Genomic DNA, 25,631 nt, shown 5'->3' with positions numbered 1-25,631 from the left:
GGTAAATTTTTCGTGTCCTCAACGGGTTAACGCATGGCTTTGTGCCTTCCCACATCATGTATTTAATAATAACAGTAGGGCCTAAAAAATTTATAGTTATAGAGGAAGATAGGGCGTGAAGAACGTTTGCCCCTTAAAGAGCCTAAAAGTGTGCCCCAAATAACTAACATGTGACCCTGCATCACATAACCAACAAACAGTCACAAGACATGATTTTTTTTTTGTTTTATTAAGGGCAGATTCTGAAAGAGCAGACTGTAAGCTGTTAATGATGTACATTGTATAACTCAAATCAAATGGACTCTCCTAACCTATCTAATTATTGGAAAGAAAGCACACACTCTTGGAAAGTGTGTACACTGGGAAAAGAGTCTCCGAAGTTTGGGTCTATTCATGCGCTTCAACTATACCAAGCCGTGCCAGTTCTGTAATGAATGGGACAAAAACAGGATGTAAAACAACTATAGCAACAACAATGCAGGGATTATCAGATTAAATTGAAATTGAGCATGCTCTATTTACACATTCTATCCATGAGTAATATCAACTTTCAAAGCAGGAGCATTATCCTGTCAAACGTTATTAGAGTTGAAAGTGAAGAGTGTGTACAGGATTTTTAAGAAATTGAAAAGGGCCTCTAGGTGTCTAGCAGTCTAGGAAGCACCTAATCACACTATTCTAACAAAAAAAAAAAAAGGTGTTCTAGAAAAACTGCTTAAACACAATTTCCTATTCGTCTTATGATCCCAAATCTTAGAATAATGTAGAAGAAAAATTGGTCTTTCAGAAAATGTGAAACACTCAAGATTGACAAGGTTAACCGTCTTCACCTATTTTGAGTCTTCATGTAAAATCAGAAAGTGCGCGGACTTTTTGTTCGTTTTGTCATGCAGGTTCACATTATAATGTCAATGTCGTCAAACTTGTACGCTTGTTTAAATGAACACTGCCCCTGCTTTCAACAAGCTGAATATATACCCAGTGCATTTCTTAATATAAACATTAGTTTGAATGTATAACTAGATTACAATTAGAGCAAGTATAGGTATTAAACGAGATTATTATGCTATATATATTATATCATTAAACATTATAATGCTTTCGGTCATCCCTTGGCTAAATTCTGTAGACCTTAATACACACACAGACGCACACACACACACACACGCGTTATCGAGTTTGATGAAGAACCATTGTTCTTGAGCTGAAGGATGAATTAGTTTGCCGGAATCTTGTAAGGGATTTTTAAAGGATGATGACTCATAAACGTGTGTCCACTTTACCATTGTCTTCAGTGTCGATTTGATGTGATTTGATTTAATTTGATTTGATTTGATCTGAATTCATTTACACTTTGTGTTTACAATCTCGTATGACATAAATTGTGCCCGGTGAATTACCTTCAATGACAATAAAATGTTCAAGACCCATGAACTTAAAATGGCCCGTTAGATATTACATTGCCCGTAGAAGATTGTAAAACATGAAAACTGAGGAAATGATATGATTTGCATAAAATATAGAACTCGAAATAATCTTCGAGACATTTGATATATTAACTACCTCCTGTTAGAAATTCACAGTCGAAGAACATTCTGAAATTCGAAACAATTTTTGTATTCTTTCTATAGGGATATTTTTCCTTGTTTGTTTTTGAAGGTCAGTTAAACATGTTCTTTGATATTTTGAATTGACTTAGTACGTTCATGTGTCAAGTGGATAATGTGTTGGTAAATTGGAAAGTTTGTTTAAAACTTGGATTTTCGATGGAATAACAAAACTAGAAAGTATAATACCCGTCTGTATATTTCCTGAATAAATAAGATGTAAAATATTTATGACCAACACGTCTGTACTGAAGAACTCTTTTAATGTATAAGAAATGTAAATCTCTCGTAAAGCAAATGACAACCTCCTTTTTTTCAACACTCTCCGACGCACAAAATCCACTTTGTTAAATACAACCGGTAATTTCTAAAGTCAGATTTCTTCCGCAGGTCATTCATTTTTTCAATGATTTACTTTGTGACGAATTTGATACTTTAATCCCGAGTTGGAATAAGATCAGCCGGCGCTTCGAAGGCCTTAACCTGTGAGAGGCACTGTCAAGGTGTCAAGCACGGGGCTAAATTCATCGTGTGTGTGCTTCTCATGGGATTGTGTTGTAATAAGCGATAATTTTCTGATCGACCGCCAGCACAACCCCGCAAAAAATAATAGCACTGTTCTGTCAGTCGCTTTGTTTCATTTCTTTATCAACTATTAAACAATATCATATGCAACCATACACACAACATGATTACATGAATGATAATTATTGCATATATTTACATACTATATAAATGTATGGTTACATAAACACTAAGTCATGTGAAATTAGATATTGTTGTATCATATCAATTAAACAATGGCCATGAAGGTATTTAAAATGGGTATACATAACGCTTATTATATCTTGTTTATTGCAGTCACCTCAAGAAAATGAAAACTTAAAGGGGATGGCTAGTAACTGATCAGTGGGAATGCTGGGGGATGATTGTTCCAATCCTTGTGAGATTCATTTAAGAGTACATTATTCATCTATTGTTGTGTGAAAATTATTTGCCCGTTAACGATCGCCCCGACACTGTACAGGCATGCTAACCTGGAAACATTGAACTGCACATTACCTGAATAAGAGACCATTCTGAAGCAAATAATTTTCACACAACAATAGATATATACTGTACTCTTAAATTAATCCCACAAGGATTGGAAAAATCATCCCCCAGCATTCCCACTGATTCCCACTGATCAGTTACTAGCCATCCCCTTTAATCTAAGCAACCCTTGCTATTCTGACAAGTATGGGGGAGGCTTCCAATTTACACAACATATTGTTATCTTTTGTTTTCTCTGCAGCAGTAAAAGTTACATAATTTTGCCTTTAAAGCATCCAAAGCACACTGTAAAAACATCGGTGTTAGATTTCACACCATGGGTGTTAAATCTAACACCGATCAAACTTCAATAGAGGACCACACCCACAGGTGTAGAAAATGCACTGTGATGGTGTTGAAAAGTGTTCACCTGACACTGTGTGGTGTTAATTTGACACTGTACCTGGTGTTATTTTGACACTGTACTGGTGTTAATTAAAAAATGACACCACATGGTGTTGATTTGATATTTGTTGGTGTTAATATCAATGGTTTAACACCCGTCCAGCTTCAATAAGAGACCACACCTGCTGGTGTTACTGTGGTGTAAATCTATTTTCACATTTTTTCAAATATCTAGTATTTTAATGTAAAATTCTTGATCGTCTTGTTTAAATTAAAAATCAACAAGAAGTGCAGTTACTAAGAAACTCTTCAAAAAACAGTTTTATATTTGGAAATTACACCCGTAGGTGTTAATTTAACACCATAAATGAGCACCGAAAATTTAACATCAGCTCGGTGTTCACTATTTAACACCGGACTTTTTGCAGTGCAGGATCATCTTGAAGAGCAGAACAACAAGTATTATAGTCTACACAGTTCAAATAATTAGATTAAGAATATGTAAAAATGACATGATTGAATTAGTGAATATATACCTGTGTGTATATATATATATAAATGATAATATCTGTATATATATGTATATATATACCTATACCTGATCATAATTTGACGGATGTTTCGAAGGAGCGTTTAGAATATTTCTGTTACTGTTGTTCACTAACGGTATCGCAGATATCGAATAAGAGAGAGAGAGAGAGAGGGAGAGAGAGAGAGAGAGAGAACGATGGGTAAGCGGAGAGGACTGGCCAAAAGTTTTTTTTTTTTTTTAAGATTCTCATATGTTAGCTGTTTTTTGTACATAATAATGACTAATCAAGCTGGTCGATCACTCTTGATTTGCTGGTACACCTATTTTTGTTTTTCTTTTCCCAATACTTCCCCTGTATCTTCTGAGGGGAACGTAAAACAGTTTAATGAATGTCTCATTCAGCTAAAATACCAATGTCAATATTGCTATCATAAAAACCTCTAATTGGTCTGCAGCGTGTGCTCTATTTGTTCTCCTATAATTGCATTTGAGAATGATTTTTATTTACCCTCGATTATTGTTGTCCGCTTTTCCTTAGTTTGGTCTGTTTGTTAGTTTGTGTCCGTGCCCATTATACAGGCCCTATTTTGTTCTTCACACTAGATTTCTATTGGGACCTACGCGCAACAAGCTTGCTTTTGAAGAGGTTTCATCGTAGGCACCCTATTTCTCTATCTACAGCATTCTATTGACCACTTATGTTCTTTGATATATTTATCATACATCCAGGCTTGTTATCATTATCATCTTATTCTGTTGCATTTCATGAATATTGTGGGTTTTTTTTTCATTGAGAAATACGAAATAAATTGGAATTGCAAATGAAATTGAAATGGAAAAATGCATTAAATTGTTTAACAGGTGAAATCACTTACAAAAATAACTTCACCGTTTAACGAATATTATGCACGCATGCTTCTCATTGGAGCGATTAAGAAATGATTTAGTGGGTTGAAGGGAAAATGCCATTTTGGATTCTCATCGCACACTTCTTCCGTGTGTCCTACTTCTGATTAACGTTTTCTTCGTATAGAATCAGCATCCGTCTTGCACCGCCTAAAACCAGTGGTTAGGATGAACTCACTGGGTAATTAGATCCACTTCCCCCTGCTAATTCGAGAAAACCAAGGATATGTGATAATGAGTGGACGGTGGCATACGTTGGCAGGATGAGTAAGGAAAACTTGTCTGAACACACTCAAGGGCAAAGTCTTGGGAACTATAAAAGAACAATACAAGTTTCTTTCATATGTCTTTCATTCATGTAACAAAAGGAAATGAGTGACACTTGCAAAAGTGAGATGAAAAGAGAGACGGTGACTGTAAATAAAATCATGGCCAGCTATCTAGTTGATGAAACGAGATCCAACACACTTCATCCGAACAAGCAGTATACTACAGCTGTGTATTTTTCGTTGTTTTACCAATAATCTTTCATAGTTATCATTCTTACAATAATATTACCATGCAGCAGAGAATTACAAACCTGGTTCGCAATCCACGTTGGTCAACAGCACGCTGAGGTAGCTCTCGCCGTAGCGCTCCTTCGCGTGTCGCACAGCCACCGCTGGCCCGGGGAAACCGGCCTCGTTGCATGCCACCATGGCGTTAATGTTCGTCCATCCATCTCCGCAGACCGAAGCCCACATCCCTGGCTGGATGTTGTTTTCATAGGCCACCTCTACCCGCCCCTCTCGGTTTGTCGGCCCGCCGCCCATTCGGAGCTCTGAGAAAGCCAAGGTCGTTAAAATGCAACTGTGATTAGTATTTAAAGTTCGACAACAACTATACAACACCAACAACAGCAACATCGACAACATTTCTAACACCATCACTATACCAACACCACCAACAACAACTACTGGTAACATACACCATTCAGGAAACTTCAATGTTGGGTTGTTTTGTATTCATACAGTATGTACCTCTCATCAGTATTATATAACATGTATGACAGGTATTTTAATGCTTTGTATTTCAAGTGAAAAGATGACAGTAATAATATAGCACGTATTGATAATAAAATTTAGGTAAAAGATACTCTGAAAGCTAAAAAAAAAAAATCTTAACGGACCCATCATCATTAAGAGTGTGTTGTAATCACACTCAATGTATTATAAGAATAAGATTGGCAGCAACTGGAAAATACAAAATCATCCAAAGGTATGAACCTCAGGAGTTTACACATCATCCAAAGGTATGAACCTCAGGAGTTTGCGCAGTTTGGCTATACACACGCTGCGCAGTACTCTCTAAAAAAAAATCGAGTGAAAATTTTCACTCTAAAAAGAGTGAATACAGAAAAGAGTGAATTTCGAGTGAAATTGGAGTGAATTGTGAGTGAAAATGCTCATTTTCACTCATTTTGGAGTGACGTCAGGGATCACTCCAAAATCTTCGAGTGATCCCTGACGTCACTCTAAAATGAGTGAAAATGAGCATTTTCACTCAAAATTCACTCCAATTTCACTCGAAATTCACTCTTTTTTGTATTCACTCTTTTTAGAGTGAAAATTTTCACTCGATTTTTTTTAGAGAGTTTGTTTGTTTGTTTGTTTGGTTTATTTCTGCATTTTCTTTCTCCAAATACAATTGCAAATGAAAACAAAATGATACAGATACATACAAATCAATACAAAAAAAAAATCATTTGCGTAACAACATTCAGTCTGAAGTGGCATAATTATGAATCAAAATAACATATTAAGGCTTACTGTATCTAATAACAAAGGAGAAATCAATACAGGGGACCGTCATCATAAGCAGAGCTTGACGTGGATGAGGCCCTATCTGAATATGTGATACCAATGTAATACAACACCAATTATATATGTACTCATAAAACTCTTAATCTTAATACACAAAACACATTTTGCTACAGAAAAAAAAAAACAGAAAAGAAAAATAGTGACTTGGCGCTTTAGAACAAGAAAAAAAAAAACAGCACGCAGCACCATTGACTGCTGCATGGTATAGTAGACAATAAAAGTGTAGGTGTGTGCGAGTGACAGTGCGTCGTGTGTGCAGGTGACAGTGCAAGAGAGAATAAAGGCTGTAGCATGCCTATTTTGGGGGTAAGGTATACGCTTTAATGAATGTATGCAATATCATTATCAAAGAAAGGAAAGGAACGGGAGGGAATGAAAAAAAAACACTTTGCATGGATCAGGGCTTACTGAGAATTCAGAAAAAAAGAAGAAAAAGTACATTGATCAAAAACTACTAACTGGAGACATATTTCAATAATAAATACTTTTTTAAATGAGCTTTAAAGGAAAACAGTGAAGTACACTGCTTTAATTGATCAGGTAGGTTATTCCAGACATCGGGGCCGTAATGTCTAATTGATTTCTGAGCTAAAACAGTTTTGGGGTTTACAAGGTGAAAATCTGTCGAACGGCGAGTTGGATATGTGTGTATATTCGAATTTAAGTGAAAAATATTATGAAATAAAGAGGGAAGTTGATTTGTTGCATACTTGTACATAAATATACCTGTTTGTAAAATGTGGATGTCCTGAAGCTTCAAAGTATGCAAACGATGAAATAAAGGATCTGTATGAGATAAATATGTGGAATTAGTAATAATACGAATAGCACGCTTTTGGAGTAAATACAATAAATTCAGTTTAGTAATACTACAATTTCCCCATACAATAATGTCATCGCCGTGCATCTTAGGCTGCGTTTATCAACTTTCCCCTGTTTAAACGGCTTTCGATAGCCCTTTCGATAGCCCTTTCGAAAGCCCTTTCCATAGCCCTTTCGAGAGCCCTTTCCAAAGCCCTGACTGCCTGTTCTATTAATGTGCCGCTTGTTTTCTAAGAAGGGACGGCGAAAAGCAATTACCATCATAAAGACATATCTTCCTTTGGGATTGACGAGTCATGATGCAATGCCACATGAATCAATTGTCTTCCTATCTGTGAGGCAGCTCCAGTTTAGCACATACTTCAAATATTTCTGAGTGGCGGCATGAGACTTTGGCTGCGTTTATCAACTTTCCCCTCTTTAAACGGCTTTCGATAGCCCTTTCCAAAGCCCTTTAGAAACGGCTTTCAAAATAGTTGCGTTTATCAACTCTCTTCGCGAACACGATTTTTTAACTGACCTGTCACTGCACAGCTGCATTGCGCTATTCGACCCGAGGAGAAGTACAAGTACTGCAGTACAAGACTACAAAGCCGTTTCAAAACAGCTTTGCGTTTAACAACTTCCAAAAGGCTTTTACAAACAGGTTTCTGAAAACCTGTTTAGGAAACCTGTTTGGATAGCCACAAATTTGGGGCTTTCGAAAAGGCTTTCCTAAAGGGCTTTCAAAACAGCTTTGCGTTTATCAACTCGTAAAAATTCCGTGAAAGCTGTTTGGATAACCTGTTTCTGCCGAAAAAAAGGAGTTGATAAACGCACCCTTAGACGCATACGAACGATTCGACTGTCCATTGATACTGCAACAGAGTCTCATAGAGGCTAGGGCTTGTTTTTACATGCTAACAATCACTACCCATTGAAACCATAGTAATTAGCATAAGATTACGTTTGCTTCTATCATGTTATCGGATGATAAATGAAGTGATACGTTTCAGCCCGTAAGCTTATTTCAACGTTAACGAAAGTTGAACATGATCGTTGGGTCTGTATCACATTACGTTACTTTTCAAATACAGCTACAAGAAACGAAACTAATCATGTGGTGATATGGATATTACGCCGCGCCTAGTAGCGAGCACAAAAAAAGAGCAATGATATTGCATGCTTAAATTACAGGGGATTATTCTATTCTAGGGACTTGGACATGTTCCAGAGAGTTAGAGTGATTTGTTTCGTAAGCAATAGTCATTCACATTAGTTGTTGGTGTAATATGTCTCTTGTTGTAATCATCACTTACTTGTTACAGGAAAGTTCAGCGACTTTACGGGTGTATTTACTTGATAACATGACAAACAAATCGCATTGTACTGTACCTTCGTCATCCTTCATAATATCTCGAGAAAGTTTAACCCTTTGTTTACTCTGAGTGCCGATAGGCACAGAAAACCACATAGTGTTGTACATACTGTCCAAAGTCCTGGCACCGAAAGGGTTCAGAAGGAAACTTTGAAACATTTTCTCTATGAGCGTCTCTGGCATGGCTGTGCACTTCCCTTCCTCTTTGTCAATTTTCAGAGGACATCTCTCTCTTAATCAATATCGCAAAAGAAAATCAGTTCCGCGTAGAACTTTCTGTTTGGGTGTTTGTTGTGTGTGTGTGTGTGTGTGGTGTGTGGTGTGGTTTGTGTGTGTGCGTGTGTGTGTGTGTGTGTGTGTGTTTTAGGGAACTCCTGTTTAGACGTTTTAGCCTACACTTCTGTCCTTATCAATTCTGCCTGCCTGTATCTTCCATCCGCAGAGATTTGCAAAGTCCATCCCAATTCCGAGTTGACATACCTTATGTCTAAATATATAATATATACAACAGGACGTTCCGCAATGATAAAATAGTGAATCACTTCAAATACAATTTAAGGGTATTAAACTATAAATTATTACCCACGACTTGCAGAAACCCCATCCGATTTGCTTCAGCGGTCAAAGAGAAATCGGGGGGGGGGGGGGTTTGTAGAGCATGTCAGGAATCCTTTTCCTCCAAGTTCTTTCCATTGTGTTCACACATAGATATGCAGTGCCAAGAGCATCCAAGTGCTAAACTTGGAAGAATCACATCCACGACATTCTTCACAACGATTCACATTTTTCTGTGACCACTTAACCAAATTGAATGGGGTTTTCTGCAAAATATAGGTAAGATGTTATATTTTTAGACCCTGAAATTGCATTCAGACAGTTTAATCATATTGGAAGTTATCAATGTAAAAATCCGTTTGTAATTTTGATATTGTAAAGTTGACCTAAAGGTTGCACAACAACAACAAAAAAAAAAAACTGGTCTGAACTTACCTGAAATAATAAACAAAACATTGCATTCTGATTTTTTCAAGAAAGAATCTCTTTGATAGTTTCATTTTGATTCGACCTGACAGAGAAAACAATATTATTGCCCAAGACGTTAGTTAGTTTGTTCGTGTATTTGTTTGTTTGTTTTTATTCATTTATTTCTTCGAAATAAGGTTTCTTGGCGGCAGCAAAATCTAAGATTTGGCCTTTTTGATCCTTCTGCTGGCTTAAGTGTTGGTCTCTTTCCTCCGAGTCGCTTCGACAGAGGTTGAGAATGGAATATCATACAACTTTAAAACATCTTATAGCTATTTCTGAAAGTCATATCAATCTGAAAGATAATCACACGGGTCAATAATCTTGACGCATATAGAGCCCACATGGCAGGGAGAATTGCTCCCCTCGACACAAAATGGAATAGTCCAGCCATTGTTATTCTTCTCTTGACAACACTCCCTTCCTCCCTCCCTCTTCCCTCCTCGTCACCCCCCCCCCCCTCCTCCCTTTCCCTTTCCCTCGATCATTTCATGCATTATCTCGAAGTTCCGTTGTCACAAATACACTGCATGACAAATCTCAATTCTCAAATTTTCAATCAGGAAAGTTAGAGAGAAGCAACTTTGTTGTGAGTAAGTGTGTGTGTGTGAGTGTGTATGTGTGTGTGTATGTGTGTGTGTATGTGTGTGTATGTGTGTGTGTGTGTGTGTGTGTGTGTGATAAAGTGAGAGAGAAAGATAGAGAGGGGGAGAAAGGGAGATTTTTTAAAAAGTAGAATGAACAAGCAATTATAGCTCAATTGCCCTCTAATGTCGACCAGTCAGATTTAATTCGGCAGATATGCGCTGCAGCTGTCACAAATCTACATTGTTCATTAATCATCACATATCAAGGCCTTCCAACATTAGTCAAGAAGGGGAAAACGTCCCCTCAAAGTTAAGACACGTCAGTTCTACGAGGTCGGCAACCGAAGGATTCTTAAATGGATATTTTCAATAACACATTAACTGTTGACATGTTTGGTGTACGTTCCTGTTTCTTCTGAAAGCGTTTGCCCTATACATGTGAAATTTAAGTGTCATTTGCGAAAAGGTGGTACTAACATCTGACACACACAAAAGTACCATTAAAATCACGTTATTGGCCATGTTGGTATATCACTCTATAACTGCAGCGACTTTCCCTCCTGAAAGTTGTTTTTTTTTTCCAAAAATCCCTCGCATGTGACAAGACTACAAGAGTTTGATGCGAATAATACATCATATTCTAATTGATCCCATGACCAAAGAAAGGAAAATTTAGTAAAGATACTAATGTGTGCAGTACAAAAGGAGACTTACGAGGAGCTAACATTTACACTGTCTAAAATCACCACAGTTTCGTGAAACATGTGGAAATCTAAAATTACATAACTTTCCTATTTTAGGTCCGATTTTGCTACATCTCTATAGATTTGTCCGACTCAGATTTACTTTATCTGTTAAAGCAAATTTGAACACTGAGTGGAATTGCGTTGTAAAGTGTTTACCAGAATTTGGCCATTGCATCTGATTAAGAACGCTTATTTTCTTCAATAATTAGATGCTGTCACGTGTCCTAACGTGAGACTGTCTCCCTATTCGTAATCCTCAGATATCATCTTATCCGTAATCTTAACGTTCAAGTCGATATCGCGTTTACGTTGTATTTGATGGATACGATAAGATCAGAGGAACACAATGGCTTAGGGTTCCATCAAATTCTGACGTAAAATTCATTATTTCAATGTTATTTGCTATTGTCATATATTCAATTCAGTTTAATTCAAGTGATTTTATTTCCACATAAAGTAATACAAAGCAATATACATAACGCTTACACGAGTACATGATATTTTAAGGAACTTTGACTCACATAAATTCTGTTCATTGTTTACATTATTTGTAAACAAAATAGTGAACTGTATGTTATTATTTTTGTCGGAAATGGGAATGAATTTGAATTGAACTTGAATTGAATTGAAAATAAGAGAGATATAGAGATCAAAACTTCCCTGTTTTCACTGAGCATCGATATTGACTGGAAACACATCGCGCAATGACAATCACATTGGTATGTGTTTTGTTGTCGTTGTTGTTGTTTTTTTCACAATACTGCAGAGATTTCTTCATTAATATTTCATATTCAAATATAAAAAGAATTTAGCATACTATGGCAATGGTTTCATCATGTCACACTCCAAATGTAGTAGAGATAAATGAAATAACTTTGAGTTTCAAATCTAGCAGTTTCCAATAAAATTTACATGTTAATTAAACTTTTTTTAAGTTTAGAGTTTAGTTTATTTCCACAAGTTAAGTAAAAACCATATAATTATACAATCAAAATATATACATATACAAACCAAAGATTATTTTGGGGTAAGTACATAATCATAGTTGAAAGTTAAAAAGTGTGTGCTGAAGATTGACATAACAATTAAAATAAACGGTGGAGGAAATCAGCAGTAGGCCATTGGCCTTTCGAGGCTGATCCCGTGAACAAATATACGATGTTAAAACTGTATGTCATTATACACTGCCCCAGAGTACAATGTTAATTTACTGACATTTTATAATCCTTCCAGATGTTTAAGGTCATCCGATTGTAGATTGCTTGTTGTTCCAAAAACGAAGAAATCATGGGGGGATCGGTCATTTGCACAACATGCTGGACCTTACCTGTGGAATCAGTTGCCTCAAGCTATCCGTCACATTTCGAATGTTGACTCCTTTAAAGTTGCCCTCAAGACTCATTTGTTCATGACCATTTTGCAGTAGAATTGTATATTATGATGTGTATTTTTTCATTATCATTATTGTGTTATTCATTTTCATGTACATGTTTGTGTAATGATTTTTGTATTTCATAACTTACTCTTCTACTGCGCCTTGAGCACGTTAACTATGTGGAAGTTGCGCATTATAAGTACCCTGTATTTCTATTATTATTATTATTACAAATCGCGAGTCACATAAAAAAGAAATCAGATTTGCAATGAATAAGGACAAGAAAAGAACATCCAAAAGGAAGGAACCAAGACATACCAAGAACAACCATAAAGGAGTGGGACAAATGGGCAAGAATTATGATTAAATGCAATTAAAAAAACACACACACAATTTCACATATGAAATCAATGCATTTTTTTGGTGCCATTTAGTGGAAACTAAAAACTTGACATGAAAAAAAAAATGTAAGAATAAACATTTGCAAGACTATCAAATTGGCAATTGCTGTCTGATGGCTAGTGCTGAAAAAAGACTATAAATTGAATGAAGTTGAATGAAGTTTAATGATAATGATAATTTTCCATTCGAGAAGATTTTTACAATGTGTATCTAAATTGATTTTGAAATTCAAAACATTATTCGAATAATATGAACAACTTCAGATTTTTTTTTTTGTGCCCACACAAAGGCAGTGTGATGAATGTTACATGTCTTCATGAATTCTCTTCTTTTTTTAATATAAAATGTGAAAGGTCAATAGTACTGCTCTAAGCTGTTTTCATCTTTAAAAAAAAATATGCAGCATCAATCACTTAATAAAAGACACGCATTGAATATATTCAAATTAATAAATTCAGCTGTACAACATCGTATTGTGAACACCAAGCATTTTGAGCCAAAAGGTCCATAGAAGTGCATGTGTCTCTCACAGTTTTCATGACAAAATTAACATTGACTCAAACGTAAGATTTGTTTTCCCTTCACAGCAAATAAACATTTAAGGCCAATCTAGAAGAAAAAAAATCTTTGCAATATTTGGCAGCATTCAAAATGTGTTCTTTTCTAGCATTTAACGTCTCGCTGTACAGTTATAGCCCAGTATTGTGATATAACGCACAAATTCCTACTCAGCAGTATACTAGCAAACATGCTGTTGGTCGGGGTTGTAGCAATCACAACTCCTTCTTCCCTACAAGGCATCATTTGCAGCTATGTGAATTCAATTCAATTCAATTCAGTGCAATTCAATTCAATTCAATTTAATTCAATTATCACTTACTTCAATCCAACAAAAGTCAGTGTATGACTGTATGACATGTATATTACAACATAGCTTCCCCTCCGTTTTCAACATTTTCAACATGATGCAGTAAATAGCATTATCTATTTCTTACTCAATTCATTGTTTTATACCATATTTTGATGAATGCAACATATACTAGTAATACGTACAAGTATGTATATTACAATGTCATGTAATGAAGTACATGTCATGTATATTGTTTTTCTTTCTTCGTGCTGGGTTTTGTACATTGACACTCTTTGTTGAAAATGAAATGAAATGAAATGAAAATGTCAGTACATGACACCAGAATAATGATAAAATGAAAAAAGATGAAATCGCTTCTTTTCCGATTTTATGTATAAAGAAAAGAAAAGAAGAAAGACATTTTGTAAAGATCTTGTGTGTGGGTCCCCTGTAGACCTATGAGGTTATCTGTGACGTCATCATCTCACGTAATCTGCACATCAGATTACTATTAATATCATTGTTGTACATATATGTTGTTCTATAATGTTGTATATGTTCTATAATGTTCTATAATGTTGTTCTATATATTGTACATATATGTTGTTCTGTAATTTGTTTCGTATATATATTACATGAATCTTTTGCAAACGTTTGAACAATATTATTTCATCACATGTATACTTTGTACTATGTTTTTGATTTTCGATGATTGGAAATAAACTATGATTGAATTGAATTGAATTGAATTGAATTGTTTCGTGAAGATAACCATGTAAAACTGCAAAATTCCATAACTTTCTTTCAGGTGTGATTTGATGAAACCTCTAACATTTTGTTATCATTGTTATCATTTTTATTATTATATTCAGAATTGTCTCTCTCATGACAAGATGTCTGTTGGAGATAACTTTCAAGTTCCACTATAGAAATTCAAACTTTAAATGCCTTTTTTCTTAGTTTTCATCTCTGTTCCGAGAAATGCTGCTTTTTTTTAGTGTTTGCACTCTGTTGAGCACACCCACATCGTCCAAATTGTTATTATTATTATTATTATTATTATTATTATTATTATCATTATCATTATTATTATTATCATTAATATCATCATTATCATTATTATTATTATCATTATCATTAATATCATCATTATCATTATTATCATCATCATTATTATTGTTATCATCATCACTTTTATTATCATCATTATCTAATCATCTTGATACAAGTAGTAGTAGTAGAAGAAGTAGTATTTCATACTCTACTTTAATACAAAAGTTAATTTGATGATGGTGTGGAAGTTATTTCGTACCCTGCTGGAAACGGCACTAAACAAAAATGGCTGTTTGAGGCTCAAAGTGGTCACTGCATGCGCTTACTTCATTTTTACCTTAATTTATATTTTGGGGCTCGACAACCTATCGCCTTGGTAATTTCTTCGACCAGGGCATCCCGAGGGATTTACCGAGATTCTATATTCATGTACGCTCTAAAACAACAAAGAGGCAATCTTAATAATTTCTAGCATTCGACAGTTGGCGAAAGTGAGTGGATTCTCAGATGTTAAACTTATGTGTGTGTCGCTTGTTCATCTGCATCTCATTTAAAAAGTCAATGTTGGTAAGAAAGGAATTAAGGTGTTGGGTGTATCATCTTTTTTTAATAATCATGATGATTGGAGGTAATCAAAATCATAACGATGAAATCGAATCAAATAAGAAATGAAAATAGATAAGATTGTTGGAGCTTGTTTCTTGATGAAGATTGGGCTATTCTTCATTTTTTGATACTTTTACATATTTCAAATTAAACAAATGAGTATGGCAATACATCTCTCCATAATAACTATGACAAGCAGATAAATCATCTATCTATACGATGCCCTTCTTTGAGAATTGGAATATGCGTATGGGACGAGAGGTATCATCTCAAATAAAGCTTAGCTTGTCAAAAAGATTTTTTTCTTTTCGTTGTTTTTCAGATAAATAAAATGAGGCTGTGTTGATGACTGCATCATTATTGTGATACGTTCTTTATTACGTCTTGTAGTGACGCAATATCTTATAATTGACATCATGCCCATACAGATAATCCGGGAGGTATATAAGAAGAAGAATACCAAGAACTAGCATTTTCCCTTTCAACCTCTGACAACTGTTGTGTGATGATAGTATCCAAGGATAAACAATTTGGACAAGCCCAGCTTTATACTCGACAGGTTATAAACGTCACGAGCGCACGATCAGTACATCGCTGCCAAGTTTGCCGTGCTTTAAATAGATTCTTGGTTAAAGTGGTTTTTTTTTTCTCCGATCCAGTGTTGTTTCTTCATTTTCCCCTCCTCATCTAATCATCTTAAACATTCCTTCTCTTACTCTAAAGTCGAAACTGCTACTTTCTTTATTACCCTTTTATTCCTTCTTCAATGTCCCTCTTTTCCATCCCTAACTTTTTTCACTATCATTACTCCTTGTCCATTCTGCGTTTTCCTTGTTTTCTGCGCTTTCCTGCACTTAATATTTTCTAAAATATTTCACGTCATAATGTAACCCTTCCTGTCAACGCTTGGTACTGAAATTAGCACCGGAAACTGCAATTTGTCTTCAACATAAAGCTACCTTCAGTGATTGCCTTTATCAGGGTATAGCTCACTACACAGTCAAGTCATGTCTAAGCGCAATATCCGTGTCGCGTGCTATCCTACCTAAGAATGCTTAACTCAAGTCTCATCAAATTTTCGCTCCAGCTTAGACACATCAAGTAAAAACTTTAAAGGGATGATTGGTGAAAACGAGGATTGGGCTTTTAACTTTTTTGTGAGATACCAAGAACCATTTATGAAATAAGTACAAAGCATACCACTTTAAAAGGAATTCAGATTCTATTCGATGAAAATCGGTTTTGGAATGGCTGAGACGTCCAAAACAAAGTAAAACAAAGCGATTGTAATAAAAGGTGGGTCCCACCTTTTTATATGATCGCTTTGTTTTGGATATTTCAGCCATTCCAAAACCAATTATCATCAAATAAACGTTGATTTCCCCTTGGAAATACATGTTTTCAGATTTCATAAGATGTTTCTCATTATCTAATCAAAAAAATTTCGAAACATGAAGTTAGGTCTCAACCAAAACTATACGATCCCTTTAAGTACACTGGAAGGAAGAGCTTGTATTTGCTTAGAATTCTTGTTAATCAATGTTCATGAAAGTGGAAAAAATAACTAAATATTTCTCTCTGTGACTAACACTGTTGAATTACCTGGACTCGAGACTATACACTGCAAAAAGTCCGGTGTTAAATAGTGAACACCGAGCTGGTGTTAAATTTTCGGTGCTCATTTATGGTGTTAAATTAACACCTCCGGGTGTCATTTCCAAATTTTAAACTGTTTTTTGAAGAGTTTCTTGGTAACTGCACTTCTTGTTGATTTTTAATTTAAACAAGACGATCAAGAATTTTACATTAAAATACTAGATTTTTGAAAAAATGTGAAAATAAATTTACACCAAAGTAACACCAGCTGGTGTGGTCTCTTACTGAAGCTGGACGGGTGTTAAACCATTGATATTAACACCAACAAATATCAAATCAACACCATGTGGTGTCATTTTTGAATTAACACCAGTACAGTGTCAAAATAACACCAGGTACAGTGTCAAATTAACACCACGAAATGTCAGGTGAACACTTTTCAACACCATCACAGTGCATTTTTAACACCTGTGGGTGTGGTCCTTTATTGAAGTTTGATCGGTGTTTAATTTAACACCCGTGGTGTTAAATCTAACGCCGATGTTCTTACAGTGTACAGCTTTATGAGATGTAAGATGGCTATCTTGTCATCCATTCGGTGGTACTGATTTAATCTCCGGCAGTTCTCACAAAGCTTACGTCATGCAGCTAATCCTCATCGAGTAGTGTTGCCAATTTATATAGCAATATCACGCGAGGAAATCAAGTCGTTGCTATGAAAACCACGCTCCTCTGTTTTTAGATTATTTATATTTTTGTTGTTTAAAATTTGTCGCTTGGCAGATACTATTACAGTGACATTAAAACTTGTTCGAGAACTTCGAATTTGTAAGTGATATTTAGGAAGTTGCCTATATTTCTCTGTAAGGACGAATGAAGACATGACAAACTTAATGCAAAACTTGTGACAATCTAGTCATGGGTATACATTACTTTCATACAAAACGAACAATTAAACACAATCGTATCAGACCGACACATTATACCCGCAGTAACCTATAGTCCTCAACAGTCTGTGGAATGTTTTGAGATTCTCCAATGATTTTTATCTTTGCTATTTGACACGATTGCGCTTACGGTACGTTAATACTCACTTAACCATTTATCTGCTTTGAGTGCCAATTAACACAGAAAACTCTTATAGCGTTGTACACACTGTCCAAAGCCCTGCCACGGAAGATATTAACTATACAGAATGAAAGTCCTCTCGAATTAATACGTTCCTTAGACACAAATGCAGCATAGGACTTAACGATATAGGTTACTCACCTCCGCATATTGCATATTCTGTGTGCACAAGGATCAGGTAGACGGCGACTAGAGTCCATAGGTTCCTGCAGACGGTCGCGGGAATGTCCCTTATCTCCATTATTTTCCTTCGCAAGTTCTTCTAACAGGCTGTGACTCCAAGAAAAGTACGTCGATTTTCCCCCTAAACTGTTGAAAACAGGCTCCGGAAAACAGGAAAAAAGACCACCAATATCCAAATGTACACACGAGACTGGCGAACGGATTCCTCTCTCCACCAAGAGAAAATCATATAACTGGTTGACATTAAAGTTCACGCCCACAAAGTTGACCTTTCCTTCATGTCTTGTCTCTTTTGCATATGAATGTATACACGTCCTGGGACTAGGCTGGGTATTGATGGCGGTCCTTGCCAAAAAAAGAACAACTTCACTGTCGAAGAACAAGGAACAATGATGATTTTCCCCCGAGATTATGGCTCAGTCCAAATCTGTGATCCAGTCTGTCACATGGTGAAAATCCTCAGCTTTGATACTTAGAATATGACAAGAAGATACGCGAGACTAAAATGAAGGCGCTTTCGTAAGGCAGTTGAACTCCCCAGAAGTGTTCAGGAACTAGGGTAGTTATGCGGTCTGAAGAAAGTCCATCCCTCTATGACGTAACAATATGCTCACGATGACTGTATGCAGCGGTCAACTGAACTTTTCCTTGTTGTAAGAAACGTTGGTTCTCATAAAAGGTCTCACCCATACAGAAATGAAAATTCTAAACGTTTGAACAAAACAAAACAAGACGATTATGTTGATCTTACACTTTGCGCACAACACTCTGACAGGCATGAAACCTCTGCGAAAATTTGACGTGGAATCGTTACCTTTTTACGTTGCTTTCATCCATCAACTTTACTGTGCACTTGCCTTGGCTCCGACAACTTTTCGTTGTACGCTCAATCCAGCACAATGGCCTATGATCGACGATTTTCACAGCTCTAACGAAGTTCAAACATGTTATTTTCAGAGACAAACATCACTTCAGTTACGTCTCGCGAAAAATTCATGTAATTCCCTTGTAAAAGAGAGAATTTAGAGGAGTGTACATGCTGAACTTTTCACTTGGTTGTCGTTGTCAGCGTTTAAAGTTTCGCAAAGTTCTCGCAATGCTATAAGCGAACTCTCGCGTAGACCAAGTGGCCTTTCTTGCTGTTCTTTTTTTCCCCGCACTCTGAAGCTCGCAGTTCTTGCTATGGATTTCCTTCCTGCGCCACAGACACGCGCCCCTGTCCCCGAGAGAACGGGGCAAGACGAGGGGTGACGATGCGTCAGAGTGACATCACCAGTCACGAAGAGTCACACGCTTATAACAGCCCTTTCGACCCTGACTCCTTGTCTGTGTTGTATTCATTATTACATCTCCTTATCTCTCTATTCATCTGCCTTTCTATCTGTCATCTGTCTATCTATCTATCTATCTATCTATCTATCTATTTATCTGTCTATCTATTATGTGTCTATCCGTTGTCTGTTAGTCTTTCTTTACTCAAAGTTTTCACTATCTATTATTTGTTTCTGGTCAATTTTCCCTCTCTTTGTTTCAATATATATATATATATATATATATATATATATATATATATATATACATTATTGTTCTCTTTGTCTATCCTTTTTCTGTTTATCTGTCTTTCTGTCTCTCTGTTTTTCTGTCTTTCCGTCTTTTTTTTATCTATCTGTCCTATGTAAATACTTATACCTATATCTGTCCACATTATGTTCGATGATACCATAATCCTACTCTACAGTGTGTCATTCATCTATATCTGTCCTGCTATTTCTCTGTTAAGATAATATCTACCTCTATATCTCGCTTGTTTCTATTACACTATTTACAATTATATCTGCTATACTTTCCTGCTATGTTGACAACTATATCATCTCCTCTCTCTCTCTCTCTCTCTCTCTCTCTCTCTCTCTCCCCCCTCCCCCCCTCTCTCTCTGTCTGTGTTTGCTTCATTATTACATCTCCTTATATATCTTCTCATCTGTATATTTATCTATCAGTCTGTTTGTTAATATATATATATATATATATATATATATATATATATATATATATATTTGTGTATTTATCTCTTCCTCTCTGTCATATAATTCTCAATTCAAGGGCAAAATTCTTCTCATCTTTAAAGTATCTAACCTCTATCAGTTTGCATTCTTTCGTAAAGTGCGTCCCCGTTACAGAATTTGAAGCCATCGTGATTTCTTATGAGAGCAAAATATAATAAATTCTACTCAAAGCACTGCATGTTTCAGAAACTTCAGTCTTGAGCCAATTTTAAATTGCAATGCCATCATACCGGAGAATATACTTCTAGAAAATGTTATCACGAATCCATCAGAATAAAAAGAAAATCAACAAGGCAAGCTGCACTAAAAAATAAAAAAAAAAATTACTGAAACGTTATCTCAAAGTATGTTTTTGACACTTAATGTTCCTGTACTACTTGTACAGTAATTAGGATTTACATTTCATTGACGAAATGCATTCCTTTTTAAACTTAAACCCATGTTTGTTATAAGAAATCCCCATTATATCCTTTTTCAGGTATCATATTTCTATGAAGTTCATAAACACTTATTTGCTCTTTCAGATCTAAATTCATGTTTCCATCAAAACCTTTATTGGACCTTGGAGTTCTCGTCACTGTCATGTGATTTAGACCTGAAGTCCGCTGCTCTTGAAGAGATTATGTTCCTCTACACTAGGGGATGTATAACATAAAGCATTGCCTTCGTTTCTCGTAATCCGGTGAGTAATATTATATCTGTTCCTCTCTGAAACTGTATCATATTCACAAGCAGAGGAACCATTCATTTCTATGGCACATAAACTCATTTTCTCTTCGTTGGAATATATTCAAAGCTGATTCATATGTAGCAAAGTACAGCGGTCTCATACTGTACTTGTGCTTTGCGTGCAACTATGTTTTACTATAATTTAGAAGCAGGCCCTTCTTTATTACAGTACGTGAAAATAACAACCATTAATGCAATGTAGTGCAATGTAATGCAATGCAGAGCAGTAAATTGAATATAAATCAATTTGAATTTATTAGAATGAAATACAATGAAACGAAAGGAAATTAATTTTTAAAAAAAAAGAAGGGGCATAGATGTGATAGTTGATGGTACAAAGTTAAGTTTGGGTAGTTTGCCAGCATTTGCAAAAGACATGTGTTTTATCCAGGTGTGTAGAGGAAGGCATGATAGAAACCTTATTATTCAAATTCATGAAACATCGATGTAGGGCAATTTGTCAATCAGTTGCAAAGAAACCTTATTGTTCTGTATAGTCCACTGTTTTTGTTACAATGTGTGCTAAGAAAGCATTACAGTACCAACTTCTCTGGTTATGCTTACTCGTGAAGTCTTGCGTAATGAAATTTGATATTACTAAAAAACGGAGGGGGGAGAGGTAGGAGGTGTGTGTCAATAAAGTGCAATGTTAATCTCTTTAATCCTTTTAAGTCTTGTGAGTAATCTGGGACAGGTGTCAACAAAAACAACAGGCAAGCCTACAGCGACTGTCAACCTGCTACTACACATATTTATCATGACAGTACTGTGGCTGCGGGTGCACACACTTTCACTCGCGTGCGCGAACGCACGCACACGCACACACATACAGCACCCCCCCCCCCCCCCTCACATATGCTTATGCCTACAGTATTGTGATTTCCGTTTCTTCTGCAGTAAAACACTTATAAACTATGCTGGACAAGGGATACCATTCATGACACCAATCCACAGGGACAGAGTCTTTATCAATGTCACAGTTTGTTACCACCCGAACTCACCCATTCGTCTAAATTAGGCTGTTTAACCACCCAAAATGAAACATATCGGAGAAGATGGGATAACATAACATAACAATCACTGGTATGCAGTAACTGTTTATCACTGTGAATCTATGAAGGTGAATCATACATATATCCATACGTAAGTCTCTATGCTGCTTAATAATATCATCTGCGAGACTCTTCATTGAAAATCATCTCATCAAATAACATTAACTATGATAACTATGGTCTATGATAACAGCCCAATTCATATACATAATATACTTATTCACAGCATTAACCTGTATGACGGCATTAACCTATATGACAGCATTAACCATGAATTTTTATCAGGAGTTCGACACAGTTCAAAGGGTGTATTTCCAGTTTCTCGAATCGCGGTAACAGAAATTGAATACTGACTTTTAATCGCGACTCCGTGATCAATGCTCTCCCTGCGTGGAAAGACATTGAAGCGCTGAATCTTTCCCCATACTTTTCAGCATCTCACATTTGGCAGAGTAAGGTGACAACCACCGACGTCCGTAGAAATAACATTGTTCATGCAGGAATAACGATTGAGGAGCTGTTGCAACCTTGTGGTAACGCTGCACTATAACGCTCAAACATGGAGTCCCCGTTTCGAGTCACGGACAGCCTATACGGTGTAGTCGAGGTGCTTTATCCTCGTGCACTGTCCAGTCATTTTCGTAATTCCGAAAGTTCGTTAGTACACACTTTTCTTGTTTGTTTGTTTGTTTGTTTGTTTGTTTGTTTGTTTGTTTGTTTGTTTTGTTTTGTTTTGTTTATTTGTGGTTTTTTCGTGTTTGGATGAACGACACTTATTTCATCTTCGGTTTAACGAACCTACGGAATAAAGAACTTTATTTCATTTTCGGACTAACAAACCTTCGGCACAACGAACTTTGTTTCATTTTCGGTTAAACGAACCTACGGAATAGAGAACTGTATTTCATTTTCGGACTAACGAACCTTCAGCATAACGAATCTTGTTTCATTTTCGGTTAAACGAACCTACGGATGGAATAGAGAACTTTGTTTCATTTTCGGACTAACGAATCTTCGGCATAACGAACCTTGTTTCATTTTCTGTTTAGCGAACTTACGGATCGAATAGAGAACTTTATTTCATTTTTTGGACGAACTAATCTTTGAAATGACGACGCTTATTTCATTTTCGGATTAACGAACCTAGGAAAGAAAGAATTTTATTTCATTTTCTGACTAATGAACCTTTACCATAACAACCTTCCCGTAAAACGCTGCAAAATGTTTGGATTAACGAGCCCTAATTCATTTTCGATGAACAAATTTCTAGGTATACAAAATAACGAGTCTCATCTTAAGTGCGGATAGACCGAACCTTTGGTATAACGAACATCATAATTTTTTCGTCCATTTCATTTCAGTGGCAACAAAGATTCCGAACAACATGCCACTGCAAAAAATTTGAACCGAATGTTGGTGAGGGGGTTGGCGGCTAACCCTGATGTATGTCTGGTTTCCATAACGGCAGTTGGCCAGAGAACAGTCATGATCACGGATGTTTTTTGGCCGGACTCCTCACTTTATATCCCGATCGAATCAAGCTAAATCCTCTTTTTAAAAAAAAGGGTAGTCGGTAGTGATGGAAGTTGATACCAGTAGAAGCGGAAGTGCCTTATCAAGTCAGGGAAGAAGAGAAGAGTTGTCACCATGGCACCCTGACAGCTCAATTAAGCATTAAAACATCGTTATTCTTGGACCGGATATTGGGGTCTAAAGTTCAGGGACGGCCAGTTTTAGCAAAAACGTATCACCCTTGTTGTTGTTGTTTTTTTCTTCACAGATGAATCGTCCTTTATTAAGTACAGTGTTTACAGTAGTTTAATCAGTGTAAATGCTGGCAACGAATGTGTAGTGTTTTGATTGTGTGTTGTTTTGTTTTTCTTTTCTCTCTTTAGAAAGTAGGAAGTAGAAGAAGTAGTAGTAAGTAAACTGGAAATTTATGTTTTCACTTGGGCTGCGTCAGTTGGCAGTCATATCAACGTACACGGATTCTGTGATTAAATGCTAGGACGTGCTAATCACACATTGATCTTGATCTTATAAGCTAATGCTATTTCGTCAATAGGGTCAACTGAGGCACAGTCCGTCTTATTTTCGAGTTGATGGCCACCCCACCCTCATTTGGCTACTGCCACGATCAGTGACCCTTACTCCGGACCCTCGTCACTTTAAAGGGATGGTACAGTTTTGGATGAGAAGGGACTTGAGGTTTCCAACATTTTTTGATGATGATTGTTTGCGATAATGAGAAACCTTTTATGAAATATGAAAGAGCATAACATAATTCTAAGAGGAATTCAAAGTTTATTTGATGAAAAATTGGTTTTGAAATGGATGAGATATCCAAAACGAAGGCAAAAGGTGGGATCTACCTTTTGTTATGGGGTCGCTTTGTTTTACTTTGTTTTTTGATATCTTTGCCATTTCAAACCATTGAATTCCTCTTAGAATTGTATGCTTTTTAACATTTTATAAAGTGGTCTTTAAGTATCTCAAGTATCTTACCTCATCTTCAACGCTAAATTCTCACCGCAACCAATACTATATCATCCCTTTAATGACGTATAGATATTGCGTAGATTCCAAGTACTGTATAAGTTCTTATTTTTGCGTACAGATTATTTTCGCGAATGCGGAGGTAGCGGACACTTCAATCGGCGAGATGTTGCTTTCGCGATTTGATACCGAGGCTTATCGAAAGTGCACTAACTATTCTAGCGCGTGGCAACATTTTCGCGTGTTGTTAAATTCGAGTCCCAGCAGTGATTCGCGTAATTCACGAAAATTACACCCTTGTGAAAACAACAGTTTATACAGTATAACAAGATCGATTGTGTTGTGCTGCCTTTCTGTAATGATGTGTAAAATAGCACATAAAATAAGGACCCCCCCCCCCCCCCCACACACACACACACACCCAATGGAGGACCTGTGGTCAGAATTGGTAGGTGCATTTGTCAGAGGTGCATACGGCAGAGGTAAAATCGTAAAATCAGTAGCTAATTTCATGGGACTCATTTAGTCTCACGACTTCACACGGATAACAAACTGTGTTGAATCTGATAGACAAATATTGTCCCTTCTTCGAAGTGGATAAACATAGTTGATCAGTGTTTGAGCCATGATAAAAGTCATGGGCACACTAGTCGTACTCGAATGGGATTCGAACCCGCAACCTCCTGACCGCTATATAGTGGGCGGCGTCACATCCACTAGACTACCAATCTTCCGCCCTATAGGAGGAATACTTACGCATTCTGGCCGCGCTAGCGGTAAACCTACATCTTAAAACATCACTAACGCTGTGAATAGCCGCATTCATAGAAGCATATACCAATCTAATGCCCCAGTCACACAGTGCTTTACGATGGATTACGTCCGCCGCGGATAGATACGAATGAGTGGACGCAGGGGGACGCAGCGTGGACGCAGGCATCCGCAGGGACGTATGTAGACGTAACTGTCCGTAACTCATCCGTAAAGAAACGCAAAATGACGTCGCCGAACCTGCGAAATTTTGAAATGTTCAAAATTTCGCAGAGGGACGCCACGGACGCAAACTTACGCAAGTAACCGTAACCAAACGTAACTATCCGTAACCGAACGTAACTACCCGTGGCTTGGTCGCAAACCATCCGCAAAAAAAATTACCTCCCGTCCGTTTGCGTTCGCTTACGTCCATCGTAAGTATCAGAAATTAACCGGAAGTTAACGT

The 25,631-nt window shown here is 36.6% G+C and overlaps 1 protein-coding gene across 1 annotated transcript in view; it reads right to left on the bottom strand.

The window, feature by feature from the left end:
• The window catches only part of LOC139738959 (uncharacterized), a 32,609-nt gene extending 14,571 nt beyond the window's left edge, over window positions 1-18,038 (bottom strand). Inside the window, exons 1-2 of the mRNA XM_071649577.1 lie at window positions 18,031-18,038; window positions 5,063-5,331 (exon numbers count right to left, since the gene is read on the bottom strand). Coding sequence (XP_071505678.1) covers window positions 5,063-5,331; window positions 18,031-18,038 — 277 coding nt within the window. The remainder of the gene's footprint in view (window positions 1-5,062; window positions 5,332-18,030) is intronic.
• Window positions 18,039-25,631: the final 7,593 nt, after the last annotated feature.

Source organism: Diadema antillarum, unplaced genomic scaffold, assembly GCF_040938485.1.
Source record: "Diadema antillarum isolate AM-2024a unplaced genomic scaffold, OU_Dant_1.0 seq00000776_RagTag, whole genome shotgun sequence".
NCBI lineage: Eukaryota > Metazoa > Echinodermata > Echinoidea > Diadematoida > Diadematidae > Diadema > Diadema antillarum.
Note: the sequence above shows the minus strand (reverse complement) of the source record. Positions and strands in the feature narration are given on the sequence as shown.